At 34.2% G+C, this 21,959-nt stretch overlaps 1 protein-coding gene across 1 annotated transcript; it reads left to right on the top strand.

Annotated features, from left to right (window-relative positions):
• Window positions 1–5,102: 5,102 nt before the first annotated feature.
• On the top strand, window positions 5,103–8,582 carry LOC131652208 (filament-like plant protein 7). The gene is made up of 6 exons (XM_058922007.1): window positions 5,103–5,296; window positions 5,435–5,562; window positions 5,715–5,859; window positions 6,119–7,607; window positions 7,826–7,883; window positions 7,968–8,582. The coding sequence occupies exons 2-6, from the start codon at window positions 5,467–5,469 to the stop codon at window positions 8,424–8,426; spliced, it is 2,247 nt and encodes a 748-aa protein (XP_058777990.1). The 5' UTR covers window positions 5,103–5,296; window positions 5,435–5,466; the 3' UTR covers window positions 8,427–8,582.
• The last annotated feature ends 13,377 nt before the right edge of the window (window positions 8,583–21,959 follow it).

Genomic DNA, 21,959 nt, shown 5'->3' with positions numbered 1-21,959 from the left:
GTTGTTAAGGTTTTTGTACGATTAGACTATAGTAGATATCACCTAGGACTAGGGATACCCTATAGTTACCGGTTAACTCTTGATAATATAAAGGCTTGATTTCATCATAATTCTCTAAGGACTTAGGATTTAGGATGAATTTTCAAAGGTTTTCCCACTAAGGACTTAGGGGAAAACAATCTAAAGGGCGGTAATTAAAAGTTATGAACTTGTTGAAGAAATCAAAATTCAAGGTTATTACAGGGAAAATCATACACTTTACCCTAGCATGCTCTCATATTTGTTAAAACCACTTAGTCAATTTTCTGTCATTTTTATTTATTGTTAATTTATAATTGCAAATCAAAACTCCAAATATAGTTTTTGTTTAATTGAACCACTATTGAAACTCGATATTAACGTGCAGTCCTTGAGATCGACATTCGGGGAATTTCCCTATTATTACTACAGAGGCAAAATAGTACACTTGCTATTTTTCCGATCAAGTTTTTCCGATCATAACCTAAAAGTAAAACCAAGTAGGGTCTGCAGATTTTAACAAAATGTCTAATTAATCTAGTTACTACCAATACAAAAAATCAAAGTTCAAAATGTTAAGTGTTTAATAATTTTTCTGATAAACCAATTTATTGAAGATAATTATGGTTCAAACTTCAATAATTAATCTTCATATCTTCATAAAATAAAAAGATACTTTTTCTGGACTTATCCATAAAGCTGTATATCTTCATTATTTCATCACTTTCAAAATTATCCTTGCGTGAACAGGTCAACAACACAACTAACCCTGATACAATGAAGTATGAACATAAACATGTGGTAGTTTGTATCATCATCCTGCAGAATTTAAGTAGAAAAACAATTTCTCAGTTCGGATGAAAATAAATAAACCACCAACACAAAAATTGATGCATCGTGAACCCAGATCTTATTCTAAGCACATACAAACTTCCGAAATTCCCAATTGAAACCATGAAATCAAACACAATTTAAGAAAGGATAAAGCTAACATGTGCCCTTGGGGCACATGTTAAGAAATCTAAATATAGTAAATTTGTATTGAAAAACGTAATAAATACTTTAATTATAAACTTTTTATGAAAACAATGCACAATTTCTAAGTAAAAATTTCTACATTTAGCTCTTAACATGTGCTCTTAGGGCACATGTTAGCATGACCCTTTAAGAAATCAAACACATAAGTATACAAAAATTCCTACCTCAAACCAGAACCGTTGTAATAAACGACAACACATGAAACCCAAAAAAGGTAGTTGTGTGCAAAGCATCTTTTATGAAAGAAACCAATTTCCATAAACCCTAACTATACGGAACCCTAACCATACAAAAATCCATACCTCAAACAATAACCCTTGCGAAAAACGGCAGAAGATGAAACCCTAAATCTGAAGTTAAACCCAATAACAACAAACATACCTCTTTCTCAAAGGGTCTTGCCATGGCAAAGTTGAGAGGAGAAGAAATTTGGAAGAGAAGTATGATGCTGCAACGTTATGGAGAGAGAAGGAGAAGTCTAAAACAAATGAGACGGATGAAACGTTTGTGTGGAAATAACAAGAGAGGTGGTGTGTTTGAAGCTTCATGTCTGCAGAAGAGCATGCTTTTGTCAAAAGTAATTAGGGTTTTCTAAAATTTGGGGAAAAGAAGAAAAAGTGGTGGGAGAAATCATTACCCAAACATTTGAAAAGAAACGTGAATAGCTGGTAAAAAAAAAGTGCTTTTTAAAAATAGAGTAGTGCTATTTAGTACAAATAAATTTGAAGAAGAAATGCAAGAATGAATATGTGTCACTATTTTAGTGGAGAATTTTAAATTAATTTTATATTTAATTTTCTTTTTAATAGAGATCATGGGGTTGTGGTGATAATGGATGGTTGGGATTTATTCTTGCATTTCTTGTTTTTCTATTTTCTTACTAATAAGCATTTTCCTTAAAAATATGCTACTAAATTATATTGTTATGTTCTCAATAACTCAAATTGATTTGAATAAATAAGTAAAAAATATTTTGTACCTCATAATATTAATTTAGACTAAAATAATAAAAGGATATTTGTGGGATATCCAGCACAGTAAAAATTTTTATATTATAGATATCGGAATACTAACACTTTTCTTTAATTTTGACCACTTTATCGAGCATAAACAAAAAGTATGCATGTAAGAAAAAGATTTAAATCTCTTGAGTCTTGAGGGAGTATGATTGGAGATATTAGTGTTAGAGTGTCATTAATTTTTAGCATGTGGCAGTTGCTTTGCGTACATACAAGGGCACACAAACTAGTGGTCGATGACTGTGTTTTGTTACCTGGTCAAATGACTCATGTTCATTCAACATAACACATGTAGTACTAGTGATTGTGAAGTCAAGCCGACACAGTTTTTCATTCTCTAGAAAAATTGATTAAAAGTTCAAAAGAGGATGATGATTGATACATAACAATGGTCTTCTTGAATACGACAGCCGGAACACGGCATTGTTAACTGATAATCAGTGTGTGTAAGCCACATTTTGAGTTTAAAGGTTTGTTATCGTATCGAGTTTCAGAATTCATTTTTCATCTTGAGTTATAGTAGACCTTTTATAGATGACATAAATCTAATTTTGTTTCGTGATGCTTATTCCGTTGTTGGAATACTTACAAGATTTTATAGAGTCGTGATTTCAGTAAAAACTGCTTAAATATAGGATAAGTTTTAACTAAATATTCTTAAATTTAGTTGGCTAGGGATACTTTCAACCAATTAAATATTATAATTTATTATCATGTCACATTTTTATTTTATTTTATTTTATTTTAAATTTAATTAAATTTTTAATACAATTTACATCGAAGATATCGGTACTCAACTTAATTAACTTTATTAGTACTAAAGAATATTTATCCAAATTTTATATTAAAATATTTTATAAAATTTTGTACTTTAATATTCTGTTAAAAAATATTTTTCTGATCTTATTTATAAAAAAAAATTATTTTTAGAGTTTAAAGGTAGTGCACTGACAGTGTAAACAAACTTTACACATACATCCAATCAAAATGCTTACACTTGCCATGTCATATTAATATTTTTTTTAATTAAAATTATGCTTTAATTGGATACATGGTTGTGATTGGTTGACAGTGTAAAAATATTTTACACTGTCAGTGCATATCCCTTTTTCTCTTATTTTTATATTTAATTGAATAATTAATATATTTAATCTATATACTTTCTAAATATATTAATTATTCAATAAATAAATAAAAATTATAAAGAAATTAGAGATAGAGTAGTTCATTTATATCTATCAAATAATTGCAAAATTTTATCAAAATAATTTTTACTATATATAATGTATAATATTTTAAATTAAAATCTATTTATTATTATAAATAATTAATTAAATGATTATTACACGCTATTATCTCTTAACCTATTCTACCACTTCATCACCAACAGACAACGAATGTATTTTAGAGCTATTGGAGCCCATATTAGATGTTAGGAATTTTAAAGAAGGGACTTAAACAATGAATCTATAATAAAAGATGAGATGGGAAAATAAAATTTAAATTTTGAGAATGAAAAATAATACTCCATCCGTTTTATAATAAGTGTCTTATTTGAATTTTATGCGGTTTTTAAGAAAATGATTAGATGTGTTAATTTTAATGACAAAATTAATATCATTTACTAAAATACTCTTATTTATTATAGGTAGTGGAGTAATTGAAAAACGTGAAAGTTAATAAATCGGAATATAGTAGTGGAAAAAATAATAAATGTTGTATTGGTATTTTAAAGAGACATTTATTTTGAAACATAAAAAAATATAAATGAGACACTTATTATGAAACGGAGAGAGTAATAACTTACGTATGTTATGTTCAAATATGTAATAAAATTATAACTTAATTAGAAAATGAGTTAAAAGAAAAACATATTAAGAAATTCACACACACAACTCAATATCTTCATTGTGCCTTCAAGGTGTTTGATATTTTTCTCCAAAGACATTTGGATGATGATAATAGGTTTTGGAGTAAAAATCTAAGGGTGACTTACAACCAGTTTCTCTCTTCCTTCCAACAAATGCTTCTTTTAGAGTTGGTGGAGTTTTTCAAGTCAGAGAACCGGTATAATCGAACTGTGTGTGATAAAGTTAAAGAAATAATTCGTAATTGGATAGATTCAAAGACTGTGGTTCCCAAACTCTTTTATCTTTTATGGAAGATTGCTTCTTGGTTGCTGGGATTAAGGGATTGGTTTGTTACTACTCTTGTGGATTATAATCTCTCAAAGTTTATTGTTATCCAACTCTTAGTAGAATTAGCTATTAGTGTTGTTGTTAGGTTGATGATAGAAAATATTCCGACTCAATGTTTGTCATTAAGCTTGTACTCCTTTTGATTTTTCACCGTTGAGTTAAAATTTGTGGACAAATTATCCACCTAGTTAAAACCTATTTAGATGTGATTTTTTATTTACTTCATTCAAAACGGGAGAGATAAAAATAAAGTATCTAGTTTAGATCTATCTTAAAAAAATCCACAAAAAATGTAGTGTATTCGAGTCTAAAAATTCAGTTTGTCCAAAAAAAAATGTGTGTCCAAAAAAAAAAGTGTGGAGCGGGTATTCATCTTTTTAGACTAAACATATAAAAATTTATTTTAATGACTACGTTTGTAAAAAAAAAAAAAAAACAAAACAGAACAAACACGTTAGAAATTTTAAACCTATATCTAAATTCACACTGAAAAAAATATAGACAAAAGAATTTGCATGTGCATCCGTTGTCACTCCTCAATTTTTTAAGATTCAGTATTGAGATTCAGTATTGATTAGCCACAATTTAATCATTAAAATAAATTAAGACCTTATTTAATCACTATTTATCGATGAGACTCTATGAGATAACCTACCAATATCTTTCGAGTATTGTCTAAATCTCAATAAATAATTTTAACCAAAATCTTTAAAAAGAACATTAATGAAAAAGCATATTTGAAAAGACATCATTAAATAAGTTAGTTAAAATATCTCAATATTTGATGAACTACTTTATTCGTTAATATATGAAGCAAACCCTCACTTTTGCAGTTATTATTATTATAAAGAGAAAGCAGAGTTAGTTGAGTCACTTTCCTTCAACCCAAGCGTCGGTGAGACATCAAAACACATTACACTTTACATCATCTTCCTTCATCTCTCTTCTTCCTTCACCCTTCTCTTCAACCTTCCATGCATAACCATTAACCACAACAACAACCTTCATCTTCATTCTCTTCAGGTCAGAATCCAAATCCACTCTTCAAATATAATGCTGAAAACTCCATGAATATTTCTTCCTTAATGCAATTTATTTTGTTGAGCTAAATATTTTTCTTATTTTGTAGTAAATAATTAATCTAGCAAATTCTTCATGCAGAATCAGTTTTATTTTAAAGCTTTATTTTAGTAATGGATCAAAAACAGTGGAATTGGGGGAAAAAGTCAAGAGAGAAGTCAATTTTGGAAACCGACAAAACAAATCTTACTCCAAAAGAAAATCATGAGGTAGGTGATTTTAACCTATTCTAAATTCTGAATTAATTAGTTTTTAATTATAAAAATGGTTCAAATAAAATCATTCTAATTATGTGTTAGAGATCTGGATTGTAAATGCAACTAATTGTTATTTTTTTAATTTTTTTTTCTTTCTGTTTTAGGTGTTGGAACTTTTGGATGATAGAGAAAAATTGGAGAAAGAGTTGAAAAGATTGAATGATAAACTTGTTTTAGCACTTTCTGAATGTAATACTAAAGATGAGCATATGAAGAAACAAACAAAAATTGTTCAAGAAGCAGTGTCAGGTAATGTCCGACGCATTCGTTTTTGTGAGATGTAAATCACAATAGTATTATCGAGTTTAGTTTTCATGCATTGTCAGTGTATAAAGTTTTATAGTATCGGCAGATCACACGTCTGTAGTGATCTGACGTTTATGATTGATTGACAATATCAGTGTAAGAAATGTTTACACCGACGGTGTATATGAATTAAAGTCAATTACGCGTAGTTTTTTAAGAGTAGTTATATTATATCGGTCTTTTATGAAAGTTTCTTTTGAAGGATGGGAGAAGGCGGAAGCTGAGATGTTATCGATGAAGGAACATCTTGAGGAATCGATACACCAGGAATTACTTTATGAAGAAAGAGTGGCGAATTTGGATTGTGCTCTTAAGGAATGTATGCAGCAGTTAAATTTTGTTAGAGATGAACAGGAGCGAAGGATCTATGATGCTTTGATGAAGGCTTCGGTAGAATTTGATCAATCTCGCGTTTTTTTAGAGAAGGAGCTATCAGAGACGAGTAAAAGGCTTGCAAAAACTGTGATTGAAAATTCTTATCTTAATAAATCTATTATTGTGAAAGATAATTTGATTGAAGATATGGAAAGACAGTTGACTGAAGCTGAGACGGATCGTGATGCGTTGATGGTTCGATTGGAATCTATTGAAAAAGATAATGCTTCTCTAAAGTATGAGACTCGGTTGCTTCAAAAGGAACTTGATACTCTAAATGAATTCCAATTTTCGCGAACAGCTTCTAAACTGTTGCAACTTGAGTCAGAAATACATTCTAAAGGTCAAGTAGCATTGGAGCAGCCTAGAAGTAATCTTGCATTGCAAGAATTATCTCCGGCATCGATGTCTGAGATTGGAAACGATGACAATGTCAGCTACGCAGAATCCTCAGCTTCTGCGTTGATTTCAGAATTGGAGCACTTTAAGAGTCAAAAACCGGAGTCATTGTCCTGCAAAAGTTTTGGACCTTCGGATATAAACCTTATGGGTGATTTCATTGAAATGGAAAAATTAGCGGTGGTCTCGGTTGAAAAGTTAGAAGATCAAAGTACATTTGATTCAGGCAAAGATTCTTGTCGATTTGATGCGCCTAATGCTGAGACTCAATCAATAAAGAGAATTAGGACACAATTGCAGAGAGATCTGAATAAATCAATAGGCAAAATGATTGAGCTTATTGACGGGATCAACGTGCCTGCTGACGATAATAATAATCATGTAGCGTCGAGCGGCTACATGGTCCGTCTTTTTCAGTGGAAAACATCTGATCTCAATGATGTCTTACAGAAATTTGTCAATGCGTGTTACAGTTTACTGAACGGTAAGGCTGATCATGAAAATTTTGGCATAGAAGTAACTACAGCCTTGGAATGGATTATCAATCATTGCTTTTCTATTCATGATGTTTCAAGTATGAAGGATGAAGTTAAAAAACAATTTGATTGGGATGAGATAGAGAGTGAAAGTGAAGCAAAAAAGTTGCAAACAGATACGAGTCGATTTCAGGAATTAGAGAAAACTATTGCCAGCTTGAGATTGGAGTTAAAAACCTTAGAGGAGTCCAATAAAAGACTTGAAGATCAAATACAAAACGAAAGATCCTTAAATAGAGATCATGACTCTCAGCTTACAGAAACCGAATTAAATGAGGCTTATCACAAGATTTTGGAATTAGAAGTGGAGCTGGAAAGCAAGAATCACTATTGTGAAGAATTAGACACAAAATTTGTTGAACTTCAGCTTCAGCTTGAAAGGTACCAATTAGTCTAATCCTTCAATATATTCTATAACTATGTTCAAGACATTAATATGATTTTGAAGCAATAAAGCACGGACACACCGGAAACATGACACTGACACGGCCACGCCTTTTTTTAGAGGTGTCGGTGCTACATTGTTTTGAATCATTTAGCTCTTATTTTTTTATTTAAATATTGTCATACTCAAGTACCAATTTTTTTTATCTTCTCAGCATGAAAAAGACGCACTCGAATGATTACGGTAATCAGAAAAATGACCCGCTGCGAACTGTAAGTTCATCTGTTTTATTCCCTTACTAGGAAATTTGAACTCTGTTGCAACATTGTTTTGAGGTTTGCTTACAAATCCTGCAGGAATGGGAGATAACAGCAGCTTCAGAGAAGTTAGCAGAGTGTCAAGAAACCATCCTTATCCTTGAGAAGCAGTTGAAGGCATTGGCTGCGAAAAAGGATATGTCCCTGTTTGACAACATTATTGCGGCTCATCGTCGTCCTATAATCACAAATACATCCAGTGTTAGTCTTTCCTGTAAAGACGCGAAGATGAAAAACCGGCCGTCTCTTTTGGATCAGATGCTTGCTGATGATGATGCAAAAACCAAGGTTTGTAAAGCAAATGAAAAAGGCTTTAAGCAACCGCTCGAAAAGATTGTAGTTTTGACAGGAGTTAGAGGTAACGATGACAGTGTTAATGTCAATTCGAGATTGGCCATTTTACCTGCAAAGAAATCTGGACGACGAAGCTTCTGGAAAAGGATGTTAGGGACAAGAAGAAAGCCGAAAAGAAAACAAGTGTTTCAGTTTAACAAGTGAAGTGAAGATTGAATGTAGTTGAGTACTCTCTGTGAGGGGAAAAACACTTGAATTGTATCTAACATTGTGTGATTTGATCAGGATTCTTGTACATATGGCTGAAAATTCATGTTATTAATAATGGAATGCATGCAATGCAACACTGTTGTTTTGACATATATACTTCTGATTTGAGGAGCAAATGAAAGTGCAAGTAGCATTATGTAGACCCTTTATTTAAGGTTATTTCCTAAGATAATTTGTCTGATAATCACAAATAAGAACTTAAAATTATCTATTAATGAATCAACATCCTATTCCTTTGCCATACTTGATCCACCCTTCTCTCCAACAAAAAACTTATTGACTACAAATAGATTATCAAACTCAAGTTTGTAGCCAATGACACTATAAAAAATACAAGGGCATGTGTTGTCGCCAAAGAGTTCAACCAAATACATTGAATAGACTACCACGAAACATTCAATCTAATGATCATGATGACCACCATTATAAGTTTCTTCTATCTATAATACTTTTCAAAATTGGTATTTACACCAACTTAACTTATAGATTATTTTTCTTCATAAAGACTTGGATGAAGAAATTCACATAAGAAATGTCGTCTCCATCTGTTGCCAAGTTGTAATGCTCCCAGCAGGTAAAGAGTAGAACCACTCTTCAGCATCTTCTGAAAGGGTAAAGGGAAACATTACCAACTTTTTCGCTTCCTCAGAGTGTCCTTCAATTTTTAACGACGTGGTCATCGTGAGAAATCTCTGTAAATGCTTATTTGCATCTTCATTGATTTTTCCGGAAAAATGTCTCTTTTCGAGTTGCTGGATCGTTGAAGGGTGCAACTGAAAATGAGCAACATTGACCGGTTGATTTACTATTGTCAAACGTCCAGTTGGAGCATTTGATCCTCCATAGTCACCGAGAAGTCTCTCCACTGGAGGTGGATCTGCAGCCATGGTTTCAGACTCGGTGTCTGAATGTTCAGAATGAACCAAAATTACTTCCTCTTCTTCAGATTCAGAAACTGTCAGTGTTGCTTTTTGATGTTTCTGGTCTTTCTTGTCTTGCTTTTTGAAGTTAGCTCGCAACGATCGTTCTGGCTCTGCGTCAAAAAGAAATTCTGCTGAGGCCTTACCTCGCATACAAAGATTAGACAATTACTAGTAGAGAGCAAATAAAATAACAGAAAATAAAAATTTTAGTTGCAGAGCAACAAAAATCCAATTGAATTATTATTAAACTTATATTTTGGCAGTCCCCGGCAACGGCGCCAAAAACTTGATCGGAAAATTAGCAAGTGTACTATTTTTCACCGATGTAGTTTTAAATAGGGGTTGATACCCAGTATCGAACTCGCGGACTGCGTAGGAAATACAAGTTTTACAATTATTCGATTGAACAAAATATCATGGGGTGTGGTTTTGGTTGGTTTGATTAAGTAAAAAAAAACGATATTTAAAAGAAGTAATAAGTAACAGTTGAATTGACACAAATATGAGAAAATATGCTAAGGTAGATGTATGAACCGCCTTGTAATTCACGTAACCGCTATTTTACGAAAAAGTCGTCAATATGATTTAGTATCAATTCTTAATATTAATTTTCCCTAATTCCTTAGCGGAAAATCTATTTGGCAAATAAAATTTAGTTTTAATTCCTTAACAACTAAACTTTTTTACCAAGAACCTTGTGAAAATAACCTAGAATAGATGATCAATACCGTCAAATCCTTATTCCTAAGCAATTTACCGGTAACGTTATTATTCAAAAAGCGTTAAGGTGGTTTTTTCGACCTAACCTTAACCGTAAATCAACATAATATTTTCCAATAGAATGAAGCATGAGACACTTTGAAAATAAACTAAATTCATAGAAACTTCAAATTCGTAAAGCAACGGTACTTAATTCACTACATAAAAGCGATTCAGGGACATCCCCTTAACATAAATAGGTTTAGCTACTCATAGTAATGAAGAAAAGAACAAAGATAATAGTAAACATTACAAGAGATGAGGATTGCTTCAATCTTCAATTGCTTCCGCTCTTGAAGATCTCCCTTTTCCAAACCCTTGATTGCACTTCTCTCCTTCGTAGAAATCTCCAATATGATCTAAGATGATCTAAAAACTCCCAAACTAGGACTAAGTAGTGTTAGGTTACATTCCATTCATGTAAAAAGTCGAAAACGCCCTTAATGAGACTTGGACTAATGAAACAGCTTAAAAATTCAATTTCTGGCCGCAACAGCTGACATGGCCGTGTCCCACGACACTGGCGCCCGTGTCAGCCACTGGTTTCTCCTCAAACAGCTTTTTTTTCATGCATCAGCTGACACGGCCGTGTCCCACGACACTGGCGCCCGTGTCAGCCACTGGTTGCTCCCAACAGCTTTTTTTCTTCTTTTTCAGCTGACATGGCCATGTCCCACGACACTGGCGCCCGCGTCAGCTACTTTCTTTGTCTTTTTGGCTTCGTTTTCTTCTGTTCTCGTCCCATTTTTTTGGCGATTCTTTCTTACACCTGAAATAACCAATAACTAACAACAAAGTGATCAAAAATAAATATTCTACTAAAAGTTATCACTAACTATTAGATTAACAAAACATGAAATAACAACTTAAAACAACGAACAAACCCTTCACAGTGTTACCGAAATGACCGATTTTTACCAAATAATTTGCGGAGTAGAAGTGAAATTGGTGACCGATCAATGGCCCAAACTCACGTGCCACAAATTTGTCTTCGACACAGGTTTCATGGAGGAAAAATTTTCCGATTCACTTACAACCTCGGCCTCAAGGGTATACAAGCCTTGTTTCTTCACGCCTCTCAAGACTTCATTCGACCTCTTCATGACTTTCAAGATACCTTGGTCTCCTTTGAAATCATATCCTTTCTTGTCGAATTCACCAAGAGAAATCAAATTTCTCTTCAGATCAGGTACAAGTATGACATAAGTCAATAACCTTATTGACTCTTCATGGATCTTGAATCTCACAGATCCAATACCTGCAATCTTGTAGGCTTTTTTTGTTTCCTAGAAGCACTTATCTACCATCTCTATCACATAATTCCTCAAATACATTTTTGTTTGGAGTCATGTGCAAAGTACATCCTGAATTCATAATTCACTCCTTATTTGAGTCGCTGCTTGAAACCACAAGAACAAAATATGCTTCAAAATCATATTGCATGTTAAGTGTCAAGAGTAGTTTAGTTTTCATGTAAAAATGTGACACTTTTAAGCCTTTTCCTTTGCTTTTGAGTAAAATAGCTTATGTATATATTAGGTATTTTTAATGTGTTTGCAAGTATTTTAGTGTGTTATGATCATAAAAGTGCAGCAAAAGTCGGGAGAGAAAGCCGAAGAATCGAAGATTTGTTCGACGCTTAAGTTGTAGGCACATGATTGTACTCACTCAGCGAAAACTTGTGGGCGCTCGTTCGCTCAGTGAAGAGAAGGTACGGCCCGACGAAAGAAGGCAGTGGCAACTAGGGGTGTTTCATCTGTAACTGCGCCCGGCGAGGCATAGGCGACTGGAGCAAATATTTTCCCAAGTCCCTAGACTGGTTCGCCCGGCGGAGCTATTGGCTCGTCGGGCGGAAGAAGATATTTTCTTCTTATTCTTTATCTATGTTGCTGGTACATGGTTGGTTAAGAGGCTTTCGTCCGACAAAGCTTTTGAGCCGCCCGACAAATCTGGGCGTGCAGAACATGCTATGTAGGAACTTTCTTAGATATTTTGGGACTTTGCTGTTATATTTGCCTCCGTGATTATACATGCGTTCAGGGCACACCTTTCTAGTATGACTCTCCTTCTTACACTGATCACACATAATTGCAGGAGTATCACCAACATAATATTTGTGCTGAACTTTGTAACATCCGTAATTTTTCTTAATTTAATTTAATTGGGATTTAAATTATTTTATTGGAATTATTTGGCATTTACTCTAAAAATTATGGAAAATAATAGAGTTGGGCCGAGGTAGAGTTAGTAAAAGGAGGGGTGTTAGTCACAAGGCCTTTTTACTAAATTATATTATTTTCATAAAAGAAGGAAAAGAAGGAAATTAGAGAAGGAACGTGAAAAGAGCAGAAGAGGAGAAGAGAGGAAGAACGTGAAAGTGCAGAAGCAGAGAAAGGGGAAGAGTTCAAGAATTGGCTAAGGTAAGGGGGGACTTATCTGATTATCATCTATTATCGGGTTAGGAGTTGATAATACTGAATAGAGGTAGAATTCGTATTAATTGAGTCATATGATAGGTTTAGGGATTGGGTTAATTTGTGTGACTTTTAATCCTTTATTGAAATCCATGATGTGTATGATGTTATGATTTCAATTGATGCTTGAATTGTGTTTACTACTGTGCAAATTGTGTTGTATGTGTGATACATTTTCTGAAATTCGTGCTGATGTGATTCTGAGGGCATTTGGGATGCGTAGAATGCTGTTTTCTACAGGTTGGGGTTTCTGAAATCGCCGGTTCGCGCCGCGTGCATAGGGTTGGCGCCGCGAACAGGTGGACAGAATGCCATGATGTTGTGATACGCACAGGTCGCGCCACGTACCTATGTTGGCGCCGCGAAGGCGTAACTTTTTCCTCGTTTTGCGTTGTGTGCAGATGTTTGCGTCGCGAATAGCTTGGCAGAGAGCCAAGGATTTTTGGAACGCTCAGTTCGCGCCGCGAACTAAGCTGGCGCCGCGTGCTGTTTATGTTTGGGACTTTTTTTTAAGTTTAACGATGCATAACTTTTTAACTGTTGGTCCGTTTGATGTGCCGCTTCGAGCTAAATGAACCTTATAGAATAATCTATATGATGATGATTGATTGATTTTAGAATGATGAAAATACATGTATGCTAATTCTTATTGAGGATGATTATTGGTGCAAAAATACGTGTATGTTTTCTATATGATGATGATAGAATTGTGATTGAATGATGTTAATATATATGAACATACTTGATGATGATGATGATGATGATGGTATAAGTATGTTGTATATGTTGCATTCATTCATGTTCATTGATGATACTGTATCCATAAGGGTGTGTTGGATCAGTGAAGGGCATGATTCCTATTGTGTGGAATCTGTGCTGGCAGGGCCGTATCTTGATGATGTTGGATCGGTCATGGGTTATTCCCATTGGACGATGTTGGTACCACATGCATAGTGTCAGTTCATACATATGCATAATTTATAACATGATTGGATGTATTCCAGTGTTGTAAATATTGATGATGTGTTGATTGTTGTTTCACTTGTTTTGAATGTTTGTTTATGAAACAATTGGGTGAATGATGCAACTGTGATGTGTTATTGCTTTATAACCTTATAACATTTGTTAATTATGATGAGACTCACCCTTACATGTTGTCATTTTCAGATTGAGGATAGCGGCTGTTCGACTCGATGAGGATTAGCTCATGAGTCAGTGTTTTAGTTAGCGTCAGGTGTCATGCCCTGGTAGTTGTAACACTGGGGACGCGATTGTTTAGAGTTTATGATTTTGACTCTAGTTATGTTTTTATGTTTAAAAGGATAAGTTTTAAAGATGTTAAACTTAGTTCGTTTGATTTAATATCCGCTGTGTTAACATGAAACGTTTGATTTAAGATGATTACCTCAGTGAATGCATGATATGACTGAATGGTGTTTATGTTTTTATGAATTGTGACACCCTTATTTCATGTACTCTGATTATTTATTTAAATTGCCGCGGGGTTAGTAAGGGGTGTTACAACAGTGGTATCAGAGCATAGTCGGTCGTTATTGTTAGAACAAGATTTGTTCTGATCAATTATCTTAGTTTTGATGATAACAATAATATGAATTTTGCTTAAGATTATATGGTACTCTAATCCAATGCAATTTCCCTTTCAGGAAATATATAAAGAGTACGCATAATTCAGCGCTCAGAAGCTTTGTCTCAAAGGGTTCAGCATGCAACATCAGAACATGGTCTGGCAAGACATCAGAAGATGGTCGAAGCAGAATCAGAACATGGGTCTATGGAAGCATCAGAAGAACTAGAGAACAGAAGCACTGAAGTTCTGATGGTATCACGCTCAGAAGCACTTCAAGGTCAGAAGATCAGAAGATGCTATGCACCAAGCTGTTTGACTCTGATGATATTCAAACGTTGTATTCACAAACATCAGATCAGAAGAAAGTACAAGTGGCAAGCTACGCTGACTGACAAAAGGAACGTTAAAAGCTACTAAAGGCTACGTCAGTAGACACAGCGTGAACAAGGCTCGAGGTAGTTGACAAAAGCGTATAACATTAAATGCGATGCTGTACGGAACACGCAAAGCATTAAATGCACTCAACGGTCATCTTCTCCAATGCCTATAAATATGAAGTTCTGATGAGAAGCAAGGTTAACGATTCTGCACCAAAACAACTCATATCAAACTTGCTGAAACGCTGTTCAAATCTAAACTCAGAATCTTCATCTTCATCAAAGCTCACTACATTGCTGTTGTAATATTTTAGTGAGATTAAGCTTAAACGATTAAGAGAAATATCACAGTTGTGATTATCGCTTTTAAGAAGCATTTGTAATACTCTTAGATTGATTATATTAAGTTGTAAGGAACTAGAGTGATCGTGTGGATCAGAATACTCTAGGAAGTCTTAGGAGTGAACTAAGCAGATTGTAACTAGAGTGATCGTGTGGATCAGTATACTCTAGAAAAGTCTTAGAGGGTATCTAAGCAGTTGTTCCTGGAGTGATCAGTGTGTGATCAGTAGACTCTGGAAGACTTAGTTGCTGACTAAGTGGAGAACCATTGTAATCCGTGCGATTAGTGGATTAAATCCTCAGTTGAGGTAAATCATCTCTGCGGGGGTGGACTGGAGTAGTTTAGTTAACAACGAACCAGGATAAAAATAACTGTGCAATTTATTTTTATCTGTCAAGTTTTTAAAGCTACACTTATTCAAACCCCCCCTTTCTAAGTGTTTTTCTATCCTTCAGTTATGACCAGAGTCTTAGTGTTAATTTTGTTTTTCCTGTGTATGCGACTAGTAAGAGTTAACTATCGATACTTATGTTCTGATTAAATTGGTTGTGATTTAAGCAGAACAATGGCTGGAAGAGGAGGAAGAAACGATGATGCTATTGTTGAGGCTCTGGGCATGATTGCTGGTGTGTTGGGAGGAAATGCCAATGGAGATGCGATTGGTGCTGATAGACAACTGAACAGTTTTCAGAGGAACAATCCTCCATTGTTCAAGGGCACGCATGACCCTGAAGGTGCTCAGAAGTGGCTTAAGGAGATCGAGAGAATCTTCAGGGTCATTGATTGTGCTGAAGATCTGAAGGTGAGATATGGTACTCACATGTTGTCTGAAGAAGCTGACGACTGGTGGATGGCCACCAGGACTGAACTGGAAGCTGATGGTGTGGCTATTTCTTGGGCTGTGTTCAAGAGAGAATTTTTGAGAAGGTACTTTCCTGAAGACGTAAGAGGTCGAAAGGAAATTGAATTTCTGGAACTAGTTCAAGGTAGCATGACAGTACCAGAGTATGCTTCGAAGTTCGTTGAGTTGGCAAATTACTACGTCTACTACAACAATGATGAAGCTAGTGAATTCTCGAAATGCGTCAAGTTCGAGAACGGTCTCCGTGATGAGATTAAGCAGGGTATCAGATATCAGAGGATCCGAAGATTTGTAGACTTGGTGGACTGTAGTAAGATCTTCGAAGAAGATAATCTCAAGCTGAAATCATCTCACTCTCGCGAGTTAGTTGATAGAAAAGGGAAGAAGCCTATGGATAAGGGTAAGCCATATGGTAGAGGTAATCCAAAGACTGGTGGTTGGAAGAAGCCTAGTGGGGGAGACTCCAGTTCTTTTGTCAGGTGCTATAACTGTGGTGAGGTCGGGCACCGTAGGAATGAGTGTAAGCTGAACCAGAAGAAGTGCTTCAAGTGTGAGGAAGTGGGTCATGTTGCGGCTGATTGTAAGAAGAAGATTGTAACTTGTTACAATTATGGTGAAGAGGGTCACATTAGCCCACAGTGTCCTAAACCAAAGAAGAACCAAGCTGGAGGAAAGGTTTTCGCTTTGTCTGGATCAGAGACCACTCCGGAGGACAGACTAATTAAAGGTACGTGTTTTATTCATGGCACACCTTTAGTTGCGATTATTGATACTGGAGCAACTCACTCTTTTATTTCTTTGGATTGTGCTAAGAGGTTGAATTTGAAAATATCTGAAATAAATGGAAGTATGGTTATTGATACTCCGGCGTCGGGTTCAGTAACTACTTCGTCTGCATGCTTGAATTGTCCGGTTGACATTTTTGGTAGAGAATTCGGGATGGACTTAGTGTGTCTTCCATTGAAACAACTCGATGTGATCCTGGGGATGAACTGGTTAGAATTTAACCGTGTTCAGATCAACTGTTTTTCGAAGACAGTAATCTTTCTTGAAGGAGTTAATTCAGATGATCTAGAGATGACAGCTAGACAGGTGGATGAAGCTATCAAGAATGGTGCAACGGTGTTTATGTTATTTGCATTGACAAATTCGAAGGAAAGGGTAGTAAGTGGCGAACTACCAGTGGTATGTGATTTTCCAGAAGTTTTTTCGGAAGAAGTGAATGAATTACCACCAGAAAGAGAAGTAGAGTTTTCCATTGAATTGATTCCGGGAACTAGCCCAGTATCGATGGCACCGTATCGTATGTCGCCGTCTGAGTTGGCTGAATTGAAGAAGCAGTTAGAAGAATTACTTGAGAAGAAGTTCATTCGGCCTAGTGTTTCTCCGTGGGGTGCACCAGTGTTGCTAGTGAAGAAGAAAGAGGGTTCAATGAGGTTGCGTGTGGATTACAGACAATTGAACAAGGTTACTATCAAGAATCAGTATCCATTTCCGAGGATTGATGATTTGATGGATCCGCTGGTTGGAGCATGTGTATTTAGTAAGATTGATTTGAGGTCTGGGTATCACCAGATTCGTGTGAAAGACGATGATATTCAGAAGACTGCTTTCAGAACAAGGTATGGGCATTATGAGTATTCGGTAATGCCGTTCGGGGTTACTAATGCACCTGTTGATGATGATGATGATGGTATAAGTATGTTTTATATGTTGCATTCATTCATGTTCATTGATGATACTGTATCCATAAGGGTGTGTTGGATCAGTGAAGGGCATGATTCCCATTGTGTGGAATCTGTGCTGGCAGGGCCGTATCTTGATGATGTTGGATCGGTCATGGGTTATTCCCATTGGATGATGTTGGTACCACATGCATAGTGTCAGTTCATACATATTCATAATTTATAACATGATTGGATGTATTCCAGTGTTGTAAATGTTGATGATGTGTTGATTGTTGTTTGACTTGTTTTGAATGCCTGTTTATGAAACAATTGGGTGAATGATGCAACTGTGATGTATTATTGCTTTATAACCTTATAACATTTGTTAATTATGATGAGACTCAACCTTACATGTTGTCATTTTCAGATTGAGGATAGCGGTTGTTCGACTCGGTGAGGATTAGCTCATGAGTCAGTGTTTTAGTTAGCGTCAGGTGTCATGCTCTGGTAGTTGTAACACTGGGGACGCGATTGTTTAGAGTTTATGATTTTGACTTTAGTTATGTTTTGATGTTTGAAAGGATAAGTTTTAAAGATGTTAAACTTAGTCCGTTTGATTTAATATCCGCTGTGTTAACATGAAACGTTTGATTTATGATGATTACCTCAGTGAATGCATGACATGACTGAATGATGTTTATTTTTTTATGAATTGTGACACCCTTATTTCATGTACTCTGATTATTTATTTAAATTGCCGCGGGGTTAGTAAGGGGTGTTACAAACTTTACCCTTCTTCTTCTCAAACTTGTCATCTTTCTTCAAGAATTTCCCCTTAACAAACAAACTTTCACCAACGGACGATGGCTTATGCTCCTTTCGTTCATTCAAATCCTTATATTACAAGGATGATTGAACTTCTTCAAAGATCATGGACTCTCTTCAATACAATCACTACGCCAAAATTGATATCTTGTATCGCCTAATTTAATAGCACTTTAAAAAAGCGCTATTAAAAAGGAAAATACACATCTACAATAGCACTTTTTGATCGGCCGCTATTATAGAATACAGACAATATAATTTTGATAGCACTTTGTGGAAAAAAGCTATTATTAAACTTTAGTAAGATAGCGCTTTTCTCAAATTGCTATTAATATTATACACTAAGATAGCACTTTTGAAAAAACGCTATTACTTTTATTCATTCCTAGCACTTTTGTAAAATGCTAATATTTAACCATCCTATGTTAGCGTTTATACTAAAAGCATTATTGTTCTTCTAATATATAATTAATAAAATTAAAAAAACAAAACATATTTCTATGTTAGCGTCTAGATGAATGGCTATTGTTTATATAATATATAATTAATAAAATAATTAATAAAATAAAACCAAAACACGTTTTTTGACTGATACTTTTTGACGCACAATTTTGGCCATTCACCACCAAAAATCCCTAATCTTCTTCATCGCAAAAACTTACTGATTCTTCTTCATCTATGATGTCATGTTCTGATAACCACCGTCAGCCATCGATACACCACTATGTCGTTGATTCTCCCCCGTCAGACATGAATTCTCCCTCATCAGCCATCAATTCTCTACCATAAATAAAGAACAAACCCAACACACTCTTTATCCATTCGTCGGCCCAGAACTCACGTACTCTTTACCAAGATTCATCACCGGAAAAGAGGAAACTACCTGAGATTGTACCGCAATTGAAGTCTTCGTCGGAATCTTCGAAGGTAGGTATATAAATTATTCTTTATTTTGAGCTTTTTTCACTTAATTATTTGTTCTGTTTGAATAAGAAGTGTAGAAACATAGGAATTTTGGATTGAGATTTCTTCGATCTGTGTGCGGCTGCAATAGCAGTGTGTTTCGTTTGCGTCGGTGTCGACAATTTCGGTCCTCTGCTCCGATTTGTTTCTTCGTTTTCTTTTTCTTTCCACCTTTTGATTTCTATTTTGTATTTGTTGTGGAAATGATGGTTAGGAGTGATAAAATTTGTGTTTTGTGAAAATTTGAAACGTTTGACAGTGACATTGTTGTTGTTAGAATGAAGGTGTAATGGTTGTGTTGTATACTTACAACTTTGGATTTGTTTTGATTAGCTAAAGTCAATTCATTGAAAAGCTCATTATATGCTTTTAATATTTTGTAGGATACTGTCAGTTCTTTGAAAGCTTAAACTTGATCAGCAAAAGAGTGTTGTGAACAACCTTGTCTCAAATACACGCGTAAGCTAAATCGTTTGCTTTTTTTATTTTATTTGGAATGTGCACATCTCTTGTTTGTTGAAATTCCTAATTGATTATAATCTTAAACAAACCCAGTTGTTAAAAAAGCAACAAAATAAACACACAAGTACACCAGTCTCTATCAAGGAGGATACCACTCTCAGTTAAACATCAAATAATGTGAGGTTATATATATATATATATATATATATATATATATATATATATATATATATATATATATATCATTTGATCAAAGGTTGATCATGATTCATCAATAAAACTCAGAAATGAATAAATGTCAAAAGTTCAAATTAGGGTTTTTTTTATAGGAAAAGTCAACTCAACTTTGACTGGGCATAACTCTCTCATACTTTATCATAATTTCCTCACTCAAAGCCTATTTTGAAGGAAATTTGATTCGCTACAACTTTTTTCTCTCACAAGCCAATGCTAGAAATGCTTCATTTGAGAGATATGGTGCAAAAGATTATAGGTCCTCCGAAAAGCCAACGAAAAACACCTTTTAGGTCAAAGCTCATAACTTGAACATGGAAACTTCAATGGAGATGAAACAAAAGAGAGTGTTTAGAGGGCTCTTTAAGCTTTCTAAAGAGTCCAAGAATACTTTCATATGTCAGAAATTGAGCAAGATACAAGTTGTACAAGTTAGGCGATTTTGAGGAAATGCATGAGATGTAAAGTGAGCAAGTTTGATTATTTTGGCTAACGGGCCTATAAATTCCAATTCTCCACGTGATCCCAAGCTCAAGAAAGGCCCATTAATCACATGAATTTTATTTATGAATTTTATTTTATTTATACTTGATTTTATTCATTTAAAATCAACTTAAATCAAAATAAAATCACATTTTTATGAGATAAATTTGTATGATTCAAGTTCCAAATATTCAATCAATCCAAAAGAAATCCAATGATCAAGATTAAATGGAAATATGCATAAAATAGCATGGGGTTTAAAATTAGAAAGATTTGATAGAAAATCTTCTTTCAATTTTTATGCAACTAATGGATTGATTATTTCTAAAGATTGTAAACCTAATGGACCCATATATATTCTAAAAGGAGGCTGCAAAGAGGGGGGACGAAAATAGGACATGGAGGCTAGGGTTTCAAGTCATAAAGTTAACAAAAAAACTTGGTTCTTTGGTTTCCTTTGATGCAGCCATTAAAAGCTTGAGCCATCTATTCCATCGTTCTCAAAAGGTAAGACAAGGTAAGTGTATGCCATTCTTAAGGTCTCATAATGTATAAAACATTGGTATAACGTTCACATCATCCATGCATGTTTGAAATTCGTTTTCTATGATATCACGTGTTTAACTCGAATCTAATCATATATTCAAGCCTATTGTGTGATTTAGAACAGATCTGGATTGTTGGAACAAGGCCATAGCGCATAGAGAGAAGGTTACCATGGTTAGGGCAAACTCCATTGATCTTATCGGGTTCATAGTTCCGAGTGTTTTCAGGCCAAACCGACGGCAAAATCATGATCAGAAGATGATTTTGTTTCTAATTTAAGTGGCTTTGTTTCCCTAAAACCTATAATTAAGAATCAATTTCAGCATTGTACCCTATAGTCATGTCCGAACATACAAGCTCTTCTTAGAATACTATTATTTTCTTATACTTGCTAACTTTCATAAAAGACACTTTTATGTTATTCATTTCTATGAGATTGTGTCCAAAGAGTATTTCTTTTGTAAATTTGGTGTTGACAATTTATCTTCTGTGAAGTACTTTGAGCAAGACAACAAAACTATTCATACAACTTTTTTTAGTGTATCTCTTTTTTTTTAAAACAAGATTATATAGGTAATTGTTTTTTTAACCTACATATTAATTCTAAATATTTATGTAATATTTTTAATTATCAATATAATATTTTTATTGTTATTACTATTTTATTAACTTTAGAATTTTTTTAAGGTGTTCATCAACTTAGGATTTTTTTTTTCAAATTTATATTTTTCTTTTAAAAATTACTTTTTAAAAAGAGATGCCGTAAAAGACTATCCTTTAATCTGTTAAGGAAAGATTATTTTGAACCTTTATAACATGTAAAGAAAAGAAGTTGCGATCATGTTATGGCAAATGCTTTTTATTTTACGTAATTTTAATTTAATATATATATAAAATGCTTTTCCACCTAATTTTTATTGGAATTAAACACAACATTTTTTTACAGTTAAATATATTTTTT

Source organism: Vicia villosa, linkage group LG2 (assembly GCF_029867415.1).
Source record: "Vicia villosa cultivar HV-30 ecotype Madison, WI linkage group LG2, Vvil1.0, whole genome shotgun sequence".
NCBI lineage: Eukaryota > Viridiplantae > Streptophyta > Magnoliopsida > Fabales > Fabaceae > Vicia > Vicia villosa.
This window is presented reverse-complemented; position numbering and strand designations above follow the sequence as displayed.

What these genes read in the sequence shown, in the direction of transcription:
- LOC131652208 (XM_058922007.1), top strand. Translation starts at nt 5,467, where the DNA reads ATGGATCAAAAACAGTGGAATTGGGGGAAAAAGTCAAGAGAGAAGTCA. An exon ending in CTCCAAAAGAAAATCATGAG is followed by an intron (nt 5,563 to 5,714) that starts GTAGGTGATTTT and finishes TTTCTGTTTTAG; the next exon opens with GTGTTGGAACTTTTGGATGA. An exon ending in AAAATGACCCGCTGCGAACT is followed by an intron (nt 7,884 to 7,967) that starts GTAAGTTCATCT and finishes CAAATCCTGCAG; the next exon opens with GAATGGGAGATAACAGCAGC.